Consider the following 14,533-nt stretch of genomic DNA (forward strand, 5'->3'; position numbering starts at 1 on the left):
CCATGGGAAGATCCCTCATAACGGCTGGATGTGTGGGTGTGTGTATTACATGGTCATGGGTGTGAGAGAAAGATTTAGCTTACATCAATCCTCAGTGCATTCACTCAGGCCCATCAGAGGATGAAGAAAAACACTGTAGCAGTTTTACATCTGTAAGCAAACAGCAGTTTATATGTTTGCAGCAGATGGCTGCAGATCCGGGTCAGTCCTCATCCCTTTCAGAATGAGCCCGTCTGTTTCCAACAGCCCTCGAGCCTAAAACTTTCTTTAGAGGACAGCAACTATACATCCATCATAATCTACTGAAAGGAAGTGGTTTAAGGGAAAGTGGGAGGATGAAAACTGCCGTTTGCAAAAAGAAAACTTCATCTAATTACAATCTAATCACTATAAAAGGTGATCAAATGCAGCCAAATCTCTAACAGGTCCATTTCAGAATACTTTTTTAAAACTATTTTTAAGACAGCAAAAAAAAATGCCCCATATATACAAGAACTATATTTTTTGTACCCTTCCTAAGCACTGCTTAGACTGACCTTTCACCTCATTAACATCTCGGCCGGTCTTGATTCTAGGATCCAGAATTAGCTCTGCTATCACTGGCATGAAGAGTGTTGACCAAGTAGGAAAAAGTCATGGAGGAAATGGGTGAAGAAGGACACACCCCGGGGAGAGAAAGCATGATAGAGTGGGATAATTTTAATGGAGGGTTTTCCCTAACAAAACGTAACCACAGCGCTAAAGTGTTTCAGTGCAGTGCCTCAGCCAAGTGAAAGGAAAAAACACAATCCCAAGAGTTCTCCACTGCTGTGGACAGAAAAGACACTGATAGGGTACAAACTACTGACTAGGAAATTGCACATTATTCATCTCTATACTCTCTTGCTGCCTTATAAGTTTCTTATAACAGCGGTCCTCAACCCCCGGGCCACAGGCGGGTACCGGTCCGTGAGTTGTTTGGTACTTGAGCTACAGTACCAAGATTTGTAACATTTATAAGGTGATTGTTTAAAAGCCTGAACTCAAGAAGTGTTGATCTGATGAGCAGGAAAACTGAAAAATAGGCCAGAAACAGCCTGTTAGGTGTAACTCCACAATACCTCAGTTAGCAGGTGTGTAGCTACACCCAGATCTATCAATGTCTACAGATGGATGACTAAGCAGAAATTTAACACTGTCAAAAAAGCTGTTTTCTTCTGTTTGAGACCCTAATCACAAGTGATCGTCAGCGGAATTCATGTTCATAAAAAATTAAGCTGAAATCCATTCAATAGTTCTCAAGAGATTCAAATAATGACCTGGTAGCATTAAACAAGTTAGCTCTCAAGATCTAACATAAATTATGTGCACGGTCCTTGTCAGCAACACAGAAGATCCAGGTTTGTAGGCTCATCTTAGCTGCCTCTGCCACAGAGTTGTCCCTGTGCTTACTCTCCTCTCATGCCCCTCCTTTGCGTTTAATCTCATAAACGGCTGTGGCTACAACTGTAGCTGCCTCCACCAGTGTGTGAATGCGAGAGTAAATGAATAGTGGAATTGTAAAGCGCTTTGGGTGCCTTGAAAAGCGCTATATAAATCCAATCCATTATTATTAATATTAGAACTTTCTCTTCAGACTTATCACTAAATACTTGAACTTTACTGCTGTTATCTTTTTTCCACCCTCTCACATAAAGTGAAAGTCACACCTCTCTCCCTGTTGTTTTTCTCCCTGTATAGCAAAGATGAGTCAGGAGCATCACACTGTGACGGCTTCACCAGAAACCAGAAGCTTCTCTGCAAAAAGGCTCACACACGGCAATGGTTTTTTTCTCAGTGTGTCAAAAGATGTGGCAAAAACATGAAATTGCCACGTTAAATTTAGAGAAGTTTCACACACACCAGTCAATCCAGCTTCCAAGTGGGCGGTTTCGGGTTTGAAGTGTACCACTTGGAAAACCCTGGGACGGCCATTTAAAGGGGGGTTACAATGTGCTCTTAGGCTCGCTGGTGCATCTGACGGCATGTGCATGTGTGTTTCCAGGGAGAAATGTGTTACAAACATGTGGCACAGTACTCACCAATGCAGGCGTGGACGCGGACTGTCAGCTGGGTCCGTAAAATAACGCTGTGCTTCTTCCCTCTGGACCTGAGAGACATTGGAGGGAGGAAACAAGAGAATTAAATTTGAGTCAAAACTAAATTGTCTAAGTTTTGTCTCTTCTATCATAGCCAAAAACAGCTGACATGATGAGACTGATGCACACAAACGTGGGCGTGCATTACATTTATACCCCCATATTGATACACATCTGATTCTTTTCAGACAGCAGAACGGCAGCAGACATAACAGGCATTTTCACAAGTGCGCACCTCCGCGTGGCATCGTTCCCATGAGCAAACACTCATGGAAACCCTATTTTCAGTGGGAAGGCACACAAATGTCAAGATAAAGTACAATATTATGTTACGCTATCTGTTATACCCTTACGTCCTAATCGCTAGGAACTAATCAGCGACTTCAATCACTAACAAACTGATACCATCCAGCCCACGCAGGGAAAGCATGACTCTGATAGCATTTACCGCTGGAATTATGCATAACATGCTCTTAGGAAAAAACAGTCAAACAAGAGAGCACCTGGCCTCTAATCCTTCTATTACAATGTTATCAGATTTGCTAGGAAATAGAGCAAAATGTTAACACAATCTTTGAGATGCGAACAAACACAAATTCATTTTTCTTTCTTTTCTGGTAGTCTGTTGTGTAAGAATGGCAGTCAAAGCAACTGAACTGTGGGAGGAAAGTTAGGCTAGCATGAAACACATAGTGGTGTGGGCACACAGTTTAACTATATACTGACTTGTCAGTCACAAAGTAGGCCCACTCTAAAGTATTCCCATCATTAATTTTGTTGATTGAGCTTTAACATCAAGTTGCCATAAACAAGACGGTCGAGATGGTGAAGGCAGTTTCCAGAGGTTCTCTGTCAGAAGCTTCCACTTTCTGGACTTCCAGTTTCATTGGGGCATTGAGATAGTCCAGAATAAATGAGGCTCCTTTTTTGGGTCATTAATGGTCTTCTGGGGAAAAAATGTGGCAATAAAAAATCATCATGGAGTTGAAAGAAATGGAGTGACTGCAAAATATTGACTGAAAAGGTGTAGCCTGTAGCTTTAGCTTATTACATCCACCCTTTTTACATTGAAAAATCTAACTGGCAACACTTTTATAACTAGATTTTACCAAACAAAGACCAAATCACCAAAGAGAAACGAATGCTTCATAAACAATCGGTCCTTAATTTTATACCTAGTTAGCTTTATACCTAGTTAGCATATTATTTTCATTTTATGCAGTTGAAACAATAGATACAGTTCCAATTTTAGTTTTTTACTTTTTTTTTTTTTTACAGATTTCGATTGAAATAAAACACCTTTGGATAAGTATTAGGGACATCACAGTACCGTGGGCCACTTTGGGGCTGCTGCTACACACAGGCAGCAAAAGCAGAAACTTCAAGATTCTTGACCACAGTCACCTTCAGACACCACAACCAGCTGCGTCTTGTACGCACAGGTAAATAAGTGAATAAGCTACACTTGTAACGTCTGAGGTCTTTTTGCAACCACACACAATACACAAATTGGACATAAACAGCTTCAGGATCTGGAAAACGCAAAGCAACGCAAAGTGTGTTGAACCTGCCTTCTTCTTCATGGCCACCAGTGGGCAATACTCATGGTGGGACTTTCTTATTTCCCAATGAGTTCATGGGCTCAGTCACTCATTTATGTCTTTTATGTAAATCTCGGCCATAATACGTTTCAGAAATATCATCCAGGGTGCAGTCATTGGCTAATGATTTGTGATTAATGAGACGTTAGCCAATGAGCTAATGTTTCAAAACAGCAAGATGACAACATCTAAAACATTCATCTTGAGACTTCACAGACCAACATTTGATGTCATGGCAACCATGTCCACTTTTTATACCGCCTATCTTTGCAACCAGGGAACTCGCCCCCTGTTGGATGTTAGAAGAATGTAGATTTAAGGCACTTCTATATTGCCTTTTCAGACTCATGGAAGCTACAGTTAGAACAGAAGCAAAAGTTATGGGCCTAACTGTACATCCTTCTTTTATACACAGTGGATGCCTGTGATTGACATAAGTATGATATGTTGAAGTCAGGCGTAAAGGGTTCAAAGGGAGATTCCTTTGCATCACAAGCTACAGCCATCTACAGTGACTTCCAGTGGAAGCAGAGCAATTATTGTCACCCGAGGGCTTTGTTTACTGTAAGCTGTGGAGAGCACTGTCCTGCCATAGCTGCAATCACAACACTGTGTTTGATGTGTGGAAGCATAAATTCAGCTAACACCAATGTGCTCTTTAGAAACCTGCAGATATTTTTAGTGATAGAGAAGTTTCCGCTTTCTGGATCAGTTATTTAGTAAAAACTACAGGGAAAAAAACCCTTTTCTCATTATTCTATAAAAGATATTGTATGTGTGTGACCAGCAGACTTTATGGTTATTTATAAATTAAAACTGTTATTGTGGGATTATAGAGGTTGTGGCTGATAACTATTTTAAATGGATCCATCTAGTCAATCCTGATATCCACTGCTTAAAGTTTTTATTTCCCAGATGCTGTTAAAGGGAACCATTGTGTTATCATTATGCTTACAGCTCTTGAATTCTACTGCAGGAGTTTTCTGTGATTCATAATTGCACTTTTTTTATCCCATGCTGGGCCTTAATGCAAGTAATGTTCAACGTCGGATCAAATGCAACTTAGCCAAGTTTATTCTGATTGGCTGCCCCTCACAAACAGAAGGTTTGAACAAGAAGTGGGCAGGGCTTCTTGCCTAAGATGACCATATTAGGGGTATCAACCCTCATTGACATCATACAGCTGTCTGAAGATTGACCTTTTTGCTCACAGATATCATTTGCATGTACTGACCTCATTATTTGAAACTCATTCAGCAATGTAACAGTATATACTTAGTATGACAGAAAAATACGTTAACGCATCACCGAGCCTATTAAAGCACATGTTAAAGGTACGTTCTGACATTGGTTGGGATTAATTTAGTCTTTTATAACACTATATAGACAGCTTTCATTGTGCAGAATGAATTTAGAAAGAATTCATCCTCACCCTTTGTGACATTTTGCCAAGACGAGGTCAAACCCAAACCAAAAACGCATGATTCATTTCTTACTGTCAGCTCATTATGACCTCGGTTAAAGCCACAGTTTGATAGAATGACTGACAGAACTGTCCAATCCAACCAGTTCCTCAACACAAACGAGCCTTTCTTCGCCTATCTGTCATCTGTCATATGGCTTACCGAGCGCACAAGAAAGATACACACATTTGAAAACAAATAGATAGATATGCACATGGAAACAACCACTTATAATAAACACAGAGACTAACAAGGCTCTGGGGTCTGCCATCACTTATCAGGCAGCCGCCCCCAGTCCTAAACAGACTGACATACCTACACAAACGTACATTGTCACACACATGTGCTGCTGCTTAACAGCTGCCTTCTCCGTGTGGCGGTCAGAGCTCTTTGTGTATAAACGGCTTTGAGCCAATGTTTGCCCGTTTGTGTTACAGCTAATTAGCTAAAGTTACAAGGACTGATCAGCTAAGCAACTGTTTATACTCTTTTTTTAGATGAGTCTTGGGCAATCAGATCACAAATGAACAGCGCTAAAGGCAAGTATAAAGACGAGACCACCAAGACACATTGCAATTGTTCAAACCACTTCCCGAGGTGGTCTGGGGAGCTTTTGACCACATATCCTGTGTGCTAAAGTGTCCTGATCAATCCCCAACTCTGGCATAACGGGAAATTTATTCGTGGTGGTCCTGTTTGGTCTGGTTCTGCACCTTCTTGGGTGCCACAAATGACTTTGTCCTAACAAAATAACCAGGAGGAAGAGCTAGGACAAACGTATCAGTTCTTGAAATACTTCGTTTTCTTTGCTAGCCCTTTCTTAAACCAATTTAGAGCTTATCTGGCAACAGATTGACGTAATAACTCCCACATAATCACTTCTGTTAGTGAGAGAGTAGGGAAATCTGACCACAACAGACACTTGAAAGCCCCCAACGGTTACCAGTGAGCCAGCGAACGTGGAGTAATCCATCCATCCATCCATCCATCTTCATCCGCTTATCCGAGGTCGGGTCGCGGGGGTAGCAGCCTAAGCAAAGAGGTCCAGACCTCCCTCTCCCCAGCCACCTCCTCCAGCTTGTCCGGGGGAATACCAAGGCGTTCCCAGGCCAGCCGAGAGATATAATCTCTCCAGCGTGTCCTGGGTCTGCCCCGGGGCCTCCTCCCGGTGGGACATGCCTGGAACACCTCGCCCAGGAGGCGCCCAGGGGGCATCCTTGCCAGATGCCCGAACCACCTCAGCTGGCTCCTTTCGATGTGGAGCAGCAGCTGCTCTACTCTAAGCCCCTCCCGGATGGCCGAACTTCTCACCCTATCTCTAAGGGAGAGGCCAGCCACCCTTCGGAGGAAGCTCATTTCCGCCGCTTGTATCCGCGATCTCGTTCTTTCGGTCACTACCCACAGCTCGTGGCCATAGGTGAGGGTAGGGACGTAGATCGACCGGTAAATTGAGAGCTTCGCTTTTACACTCAGCTCCCTCTTCACCACGACTGACCGGTGCAGCGTCCGCATTACTGCAGCCGCAGCCCCAATCCGTCTGTCGATCTCCAGCTCCCTTCTCCCATCACTCGCGAACAAGACCCCGAGATACTTGAACTCCTCCACTTGGGGCAGGAACTCATCCCCGACCCGGAGTGGGCACTCCACCCTTTTCCGGCTGAGAACCATGGCCTCAGATTTGGAGGTGCTGATCCTCATTCCCGCTGCGTTACACTCGGCTGCGAACCGCTCCAGTGCGAGCTGGAGGCCCTCACCCGATGAAGCCAACAGAACCACATCATCCGCAAAAATCAGAGATGAGATTCTGAGGCCACCAAAGCGAAAGCCCTCCGCCACTTGGCTGCGCCTAGAAATCCTGTCCATAAAAATTATGAACAGAACCGGAGACAAAGGGCAGCCTTGGCGGAGCCCATCACCCACCGGGAACGAGTCCGACTTATTGCCGGCAATGCGAAACCAAGCTCTTGCAACGGTTGTATAGGGATTGAATGGCCCGTAGCAATGGGCCAGACACCCCATACTCGCGCAACACCTCCCACAGGACGCCCCGAGGGACACGGTCGAATGCCTTCTCCAGGTCCACAAAACACATGTAGACTGGTTGGGCAAACTCCCATGCACCCTCAAGTATCCTCGAGAGGACAAAGAGCTGGTCCAGTGTTCCGCGACCAGGACGAAAACCGCATTGTTCCTCCTGTATCCGAGGTTCGACTAGCGGACGAACCCTCCTCTCCAGCACCCTGGCATAGACTTTCCCGGGGAGGCTGAGGAGTGTGATCCCCCTGTAGTTGGAACACACCCTCCGGTCCCCCTTCTTGAAGATGGGGACCACCACCCCGGTCTGCCAGTCCACAGGTACTGCCCCTGATCTCCACGCAACATTGCAGAGACGTGTCAACCAAGACAGCCCTACAACGTCCAGAGCCTTCAGGAACTCGGGGCGGACCTCATCGACACCAGGGGCTCTGCCACCAAGGAGTTGTTTAACTGCCTCAGTGACCTCGCCCCCGGAAATCGGTGGGTCACACCCCTCATCCCCAGACTCTGCTTCCTCCCCGGAAGACGTGTCAGTGGGATTAAGGAGGTCCTCGAAGTATTCCTTCCACCGCCCGACAATTTTCTCAGTCGACGTCAACAGCGCTCCGCCAGCACTATACACAGTGCAGGTAGAGCACCGCTTTCCCCTCCTGAGACGCCTGACGGTTTGCCAGAATCTCTTCGAGGCAGTCCGAAAGTCTTTTTCCATGGCCTCTCCGAACTCCTCCCACACCCGAGTTTTTGCTTCAGCCACTGCCCGAGCCGCATTCCGCTTGGCCTGTCGATACCTGTCGGCTGCCTCCGGAGTCCCACAGGCTAACCAAGCCCGATAGGCCTCCTTCTTCAGCCTGGTGGCTCCCTTCACCTCTGGTGTCCACCATTTGGTTCGGGGATTACCACCAGGCACCAACCACCTTGCGGCCGCAGCTCAATGCAGCAGCTTCGGCAATGGAGACGCTGAACATGGTCCATTCGGACTCAATGTCCCCAGTCTCCCTCGGAATGCTGTTGAAGCTCTGCCGGAGGTGTGCGTTGAAGATCTCGCGGACTGGGGCCTCTGCTAGACGTTCCCAGCACACCCTCACTACGCGTTTAGGTGCACCAGGTCTGTCCAGCGTCCTCCCCCGCCACCTGATCCAACTCACCACCAGGTGGTGATCAGTTGACAGCTCAGCCCCTCTCTTTACCCGAGTGTCCAGAACATATGGTCGCAGGTCTGGTGATACGATTACAAAATCGATCATCGACCTACGGCCTAGAGCATCCTGGTGCCACGTGCACTTATGGACACTCTTATGTTCGAACAGGGTGTTCGTTATGGCCAAACTGTGATTAGCACAGAAGTCCAATAACAAAGCACCGCTCGGGTTCAGATCAGGGAGGCCGTTCCTCCCAATCACGCCCCTCCAGGTCTCGCTGTCGTTACCCACGTGAGCATTGAAGTCTCCCAGCAGGACAACAGAGTCTCCAGGTGGAGCACCTTCCAGCACCCCCCCCAGGGACTCTAAGAAGGCTGGGTACTCCGAACTGCCACTCGGCGCATAAGCGCAGATGACAGTCAGGACCCGTTCCCCAACCCTAAGGCGCAGGGAACAAACCCTCTCGTCCACCGGGAAAAACCCCAACGTACCGGCAGCAAGCCGAGGGGATATAAGAATACCCACCCCAGCCCGCCGCCTCTCACCAGGGGCAACTCCAGACTGAGAGGAGTAATCATGCTACAATAATGGTATAGCATTGACAGCATTCCTAACTTTAATTTGTTATATTACCTAATTTCAGGATTTTCCAATTTAACTAGCTCTATTAATTGATATTAACAAAATATAGTCACCGTTTACGTTTTTTTGAGTTACTTTTGCCTTCATATCAACTCAAAGCAGTTTGGCCGTTCTACTCAAAGTCACTTAAATCTTCTTCATCCCCATTCTAAAGCTCAGTTTTCATTTCAGCAGGTCACGTTGACCATCTCTACTTGTCTAAATGGGCTGATTAATGAGAAGTTGAACAGCGTGTGTAGCTGGAAGCCACAAAGACAGGATTGCATAATAATGTTGGACTCAAATTCAGGTTTTGGTTGTAACTTGGATCCTATACAAATGTATCCGACGTTGAACCTTAGTTGCTGGTGCTAATATGCTAGCCTCAGGCCCTGAGGTTTTCTCACAGTTTTTAATTGCAGACACTGGCCACCTATCAGAGAAGAAAACTGTTTCCATTTGCAATATAAAAATTAGCACACTTACATGACCTAAAACAATACCATTCAGAGGAATAGGCGGAGAGATGCTAGAGTGCCAGGAAAATTACATGTTATGGGATTTACAACAGATCCAGGGTAGGGTTGCTGTAGCCTAAGTGACACGCTAACACAGTTTAAGGAATAAAAAGAAAATCAGGTTCACCAGGGACTGAAGTAACATTCACTATAATGGAAATCATATGCTTGTCAACACTAATGAGCCACATACGAGTTTATGAGTTTTGAACAATAGCCAAAGCACATAATCTAAGGTGATTAACATATTAAATATTCAATTTTCTGGGTGTAATCCTAATCCTGATTTACTGAGATGTCAATACAGCCAGGAGGTTTGATAGAGGTTTCAAAGCCCTTTTACAAAGTCATCACACCGTCGTCTCTACATTCAAGCTGTAAACTGTGAAATACTGTCACAAAGAAGACGAGAATATTAATCATACAATGGGAGAATAGCTGTTGCTGTGGAAGGGAGGGCACACGTGTCCTGCTTTCCAGAGTGCTTCATACTTTCCATGAACTTGCGCTTCCAAGAAATCCATATCCAACAGCTTGTGATTCTCCCCATTTTATAAGAATGAAGAAACTCAGAAAATATGTGTACGTGTATGAGGGGGGAGAGGGCGCGGGGGTCTCGCTGCTTTAGATATTTTCGAGTGGTGAAGAGAGAGAGACTGTTTGGTATAAAGGGTACATGAGTCACTCTCACCCTGTGTCGTCCTGCTGAAAGCCCTCCAGCTCGTCCCTTTGCTCAGCCAGCGAGGACTCCAGATCCAGATAGGTTCCATTGTGGGACAGCTGAAGTGCACAGTCATCAAGCTACGGGATGGCAGAAACAAAATATACAAAGTTAAAGTAATAAAGGAAATACAACAAACGTGTCACTCTGCACACAGGGATGACCCATTGGGCTTCCTTTGTCTAGCGTCCCTTTACTATGTATATCCATGATTCACACCCCCTTTAAAAAAATAAAACAAGAAAGAACAACACTTTGAGCCTGTAAAATAAAGCCAGTTTATGGGGCAGGGGTTTGAACACAAGTGCACACAGTGGTCTGTGAAGGGGTGAGAAGCATTTGCAGGGTGCCTCTGCTTTCTGCATTAAAAAGCTGTTAAGGGAGTTAACTCGTAATAAAGGCCGCAGAACATGAAACCAAAACCAGAGTGGAACACAGCGACGGAACGGCACATTTTATTGCATTAAATACTAGCTGTGAAAAATATAACTCTCAGCTCGGCTCTATATGTTCGTTGAGCGAGCACAGCCTTGCACATGTCCAAGTTTTCGCGCTGGCGATTGATGACTTTCTGAGTTTTTTCACTTCTCATCCACCTCGCCTTCATGCATTTGCATGATCTAAGGTAACACTGCAGAGGGGCCTTTGTCAGAACTGACCCCCTGTGCTGTGTAAGAAGAAACCCAGCTGAGTTTGCGACCAGGTGCACAGTAATATATCAACCCGCCACTGGCACCAATGTTTATGAGTACGGTCACGGGTCGATAGCAGGTGGGAGCATCCGTCCCAGAGACAACTCTTAAAAAGCAACTTACGTCATTAGCTCGCAACAATCGGCTCTGTTTTTGCAACTGCTTCCTGAAGCTGCTGAAGTACGAATAAGTGAATGAGATCAGAGTCGCGCATTGGTATGTAGCAGCTCGGTGGCATCAGTGGGTTTAACTTAGATTGGCCTCTGGTGTGCTGCCAAATCCACACCCACCCACCCGGACAATCCATTCAGGCTGTGTGACGACAATTTCTGACCACCGATCACAAGACCTGCTGCTGCTTTCTGTCCATTCCTCCCTTTCTATCCTAAACAGAGAGACGGACTGTCGCATGGACTCACAGCATAAATATAACCTTGCTATATTTACTCTCCTCTGAGGCAGCATGAACACTGGAGCTCAAGAGTGGGTGTGTCTATGGGGGCAGGCAGCACTGCCTGAGCTGAAGTATTGGAAAGGGGAACCTAAGAAGCAGCAGGTTAGCATTATTTAGGTAATCCCAGAAACATGACAGTTGATAAGGACACAATGAATCATCTGTGTCAAACCTTCTAAGGCTGAAGGATGACATCAGTGTGGAAGTGCCAAACGCTGCAGTTCCTCTAATGGCCATTCAAGGCTGCCTCCCAAAGCAAGTACACTCATGTGATAAAATATTTATAATAGTATTCTACGGATAGTTTCCCCCTTCATGACAATTCTGCATTTTTTGGGGTTTTTTTTCTCATCTATCTGGATATTTGAGTTAGGGGCGTGGCCACATTGATTGACAAGTGTGCCAGAGCCTGCCTGGCCTCATCCAGCACTCCAAGGCACTGGGTTGGAGTTCTTCACTGCGTGCAGGCTGTTGGTCCCTCTTGGAGGATTTTCAAACAGAATACGTAACTTATATTAAGGCTTGTTGTGCGATGTACAAAGAAACAGTTTGCCCACTCTACCCTCTCATCCACCCTTTCATCCGGTGGTGGAAAACAGTGCTAATGCTAACAAAATCCAAAACCAGGGACTGATATCATGGTGGCTATGTCCCTGTTTTATACTGTCCATGACAGAAGCACATACTGTTTCTTCAAAGTTTAAAAAAAAGTTAACTCTAGCACAGGCACCATGCTAACAATAGGTTGGCATGGTAACGTGCTACTTAGCAAACAATGCATTACTTTGACAGAGTTTAACCACTGTGTGGAAATGTTTAATACCAACGCTGGTGTTGGTATTGGGTCGATACTTTGCTTCTATCCTTCTATTCTAGCCCACTGAACTGTGTTAAAAAAATGTAAAGGTAATTTTTTTGGAAATGAAAAAAAATATAAATAAACTTTTAAACAGGTACATTTAGATTCCAGGTATGAAAAAAATCAAAAAACACATAACTAGCTGAAAGGTATGTTTTTTTTCGATTGAATAATTATTATGAACAGTAAAAAATCATTGATTTATTGTGCTCCCCTAAATATACTCCCTGTATAGGTTTAAAGTATCAATGTTGGTATTTATTTATTCACTTGGTTTTGGATCGATACCAACATTTGCAATATTGCACAGGAAAGATGGTGAAAAATCAGAATATCATCCAAAAATGGGTGTCATGTTTGCATGCCCTATGTTATTTCCATCCATCCTGAGGCTGTTAAGACATTTCACTGAAAAGCACAGATGTCGTCCTCACAGTGGAAAAAGTCAGGGGATCAGAAACCTCACAGGGATACATTGTCTTTGAAGCAAACACACCAGACCACACTGTGATCCCTCAAAACCTGTGAGGCTGCCACCGTGGCTCAAAATGTTAACCAGCTGAAAAGGAAATGCAAACACTTTAAAGGTAATCTCTGCGCTCCATAAATAGTTTCCCCAGCTGTTAAAGTCAAGCGCGATGCTACTGTCCTTCACACTTTTCATGCACGTGAGATTTGGTAAATCTCAAACCGAAAGAGAGGGGGTGGAGACAGTGGGCAGGTGAGGGTGGGGTTAATCACCCTTTGTCCCAGTGGCCTGGTTTTTCATGGAGGGACTAAAACAAAACAACAAAACATTTCTTGTGTCTAATCTGCTGCCATTATCAGCATTTATTTTCTTTTCAGCAACATCCCAGGCACGCTGTCTGACCCACGCTGCCCTCCTTTACCTCCACACAAGCACACTAACACTGCTTCAGCAGCGAGGAGTAAGCTTGGTCGTCCAAATGATGTCTCTTTTTTCTAAAACACGTAGTAATAACACAACACATCACGCTGCATGAGGCCGAGAGCAGCGGTGGCTCCAAAGAGGAACCGCAGGCTCTTCACAAGTCAAGTCTCTGGGGACTTGCTAGAGCAACACTTATTGGCTTGTATATACTTCGCGCTCGTTTTAATCAAATTCTCCCTCAAGAGCAAAGCAGGAGAAAATAGGGGAGAGTAGAGGGAGTGGGGGGGAGGAGGTGTAATTACTTCCATGTTAAAACAACACCGGGTCTGGTGGTGGTGATCGCATTTAACAACACTCTTACATAACTTACAAGACAACTTTCTTTAAAAAAAACTTTTTTCTTGCATCAAAATCAAAGCCTCAGAGGCTCTTTGAAGAGCGAGGGGGAGGGCGTGTTCAGCGTCGGCCATTAAACCTCCAATGCTGCTTTACTGGGAACCTTTTGGTAGTGGAATAAAAGTCGAGCTGTGAAGTCTGAGCTTGTTTGTGGCAGAAGCTGTAGCTGGTCGACTGATAGCGACCTGAATATCTGATATATTATTTTTATAATTTTTTTTGTCTCATTGCCTAAATTAAGTTGGGAATGTCTACAATCTAGCCTTTAGACTGCCTTTATCATCCACTTTAAGTTGACTTCCTTTAAAGCAGGAAGAGGTCAGTGATGATCTCTGCTGCCAGAATCCAAACTTCTGTTTAGCAGCTGGGACAAAGTGACACATCCCCGTGCACACCAAACCAGCAATACACTAATTTAGCTTTGGCAAGAGGTTCTAACCTTGTGTGTCTGTGTTTGTGTGTTTGAGAGTACGAACTGCTGCACGGCCATAGAGGTGGAGGAAGAGATGGAGGAAGAGGTCAGGAAAACCGCGGCACCCAAAGTGAGGAGAACAAAGTGTCGCAGGGATCCAGGCCCCGGCCGCAGGAATTCTGGGACAAGTGACCTATACTTTACATGCAGCCCAGCCAGCCGTGCACAGAGCTCTACCATCATCACAGCATAATAACACAGCAGGCTTTTTTTTCTTCCCCTTAGAGGAGAGCACAGGAGGTTAAAACAAAAATCAGGGAAAGGCTGTTTAAACAAAGACTAACTGAGAAAGCAAAGAGAACTGTCAGAAACAACTGAGCGCTTTTGACATTTTCCAATTATATAATAACACTCGAGCATTATAAGCACCAAGTTTTAGATCTGGACAGTCTGACGGGCAAATTTGCAACCACTCAAATTCATCCCTATAATCTAAGTGCAATATCCATTTGCCATTGCGCACAGCCTTCCTGGTGATGCGAGCGAAATTGCAAACACAAATGCAGGCTGTGCCATCTGTCCGACTATAGGTTGTAATCATAAGCTTTGCT

At 45.1% G+C, this 14,533-nt stretch overlaps 1 protein-coding gene across 8 annotated transcripts in view; it reads right to left on the minus strand.

Annotated features, from left to right (window-relative positions):
- Positions 1–14,533, minus strand: part of fhod3a (formin homology 2 domain containing 3a) — a 71,438-nt gene that overhangs the window by 54,141 nt on the left and 2,764 nt on the right. For all 8 annotated transcript variants that reach the window (XM_004547772.6, XM_004547774.6, XM_004547773.6 and 5 more), the window contains exons 2-3: positions 10,188–10,297; positions 2,061–2,128 (exon numbers count right to left, since the gene is read on the minus strand). In XM_004547772.6, coding sequence (XP_004547829.2) covers positions 2,061–2,128; positions 10,188–10,297 — 178 coding nt within the window. The remainder of the gene's footprint in view (positions 1–2,060; positions 2,129–10,187; positions 10,298–14,533) is intronic.

This window comes from Maylandia zebra, linkage group LG22 (assembly GCF_041146795.1).
Source record: "Maylandia zebra isolate NMK-2024a linkage group LG22, Mzebra_GT3a, whole genome shotgun sequence".
In the NCBI taxonomy this organism is placed as follows: Eukaryota; Metazoa; Chordata; class Actinopteri; order Cichliformes; family Cichlidae; genus Maylandia; species Maylandia zebra.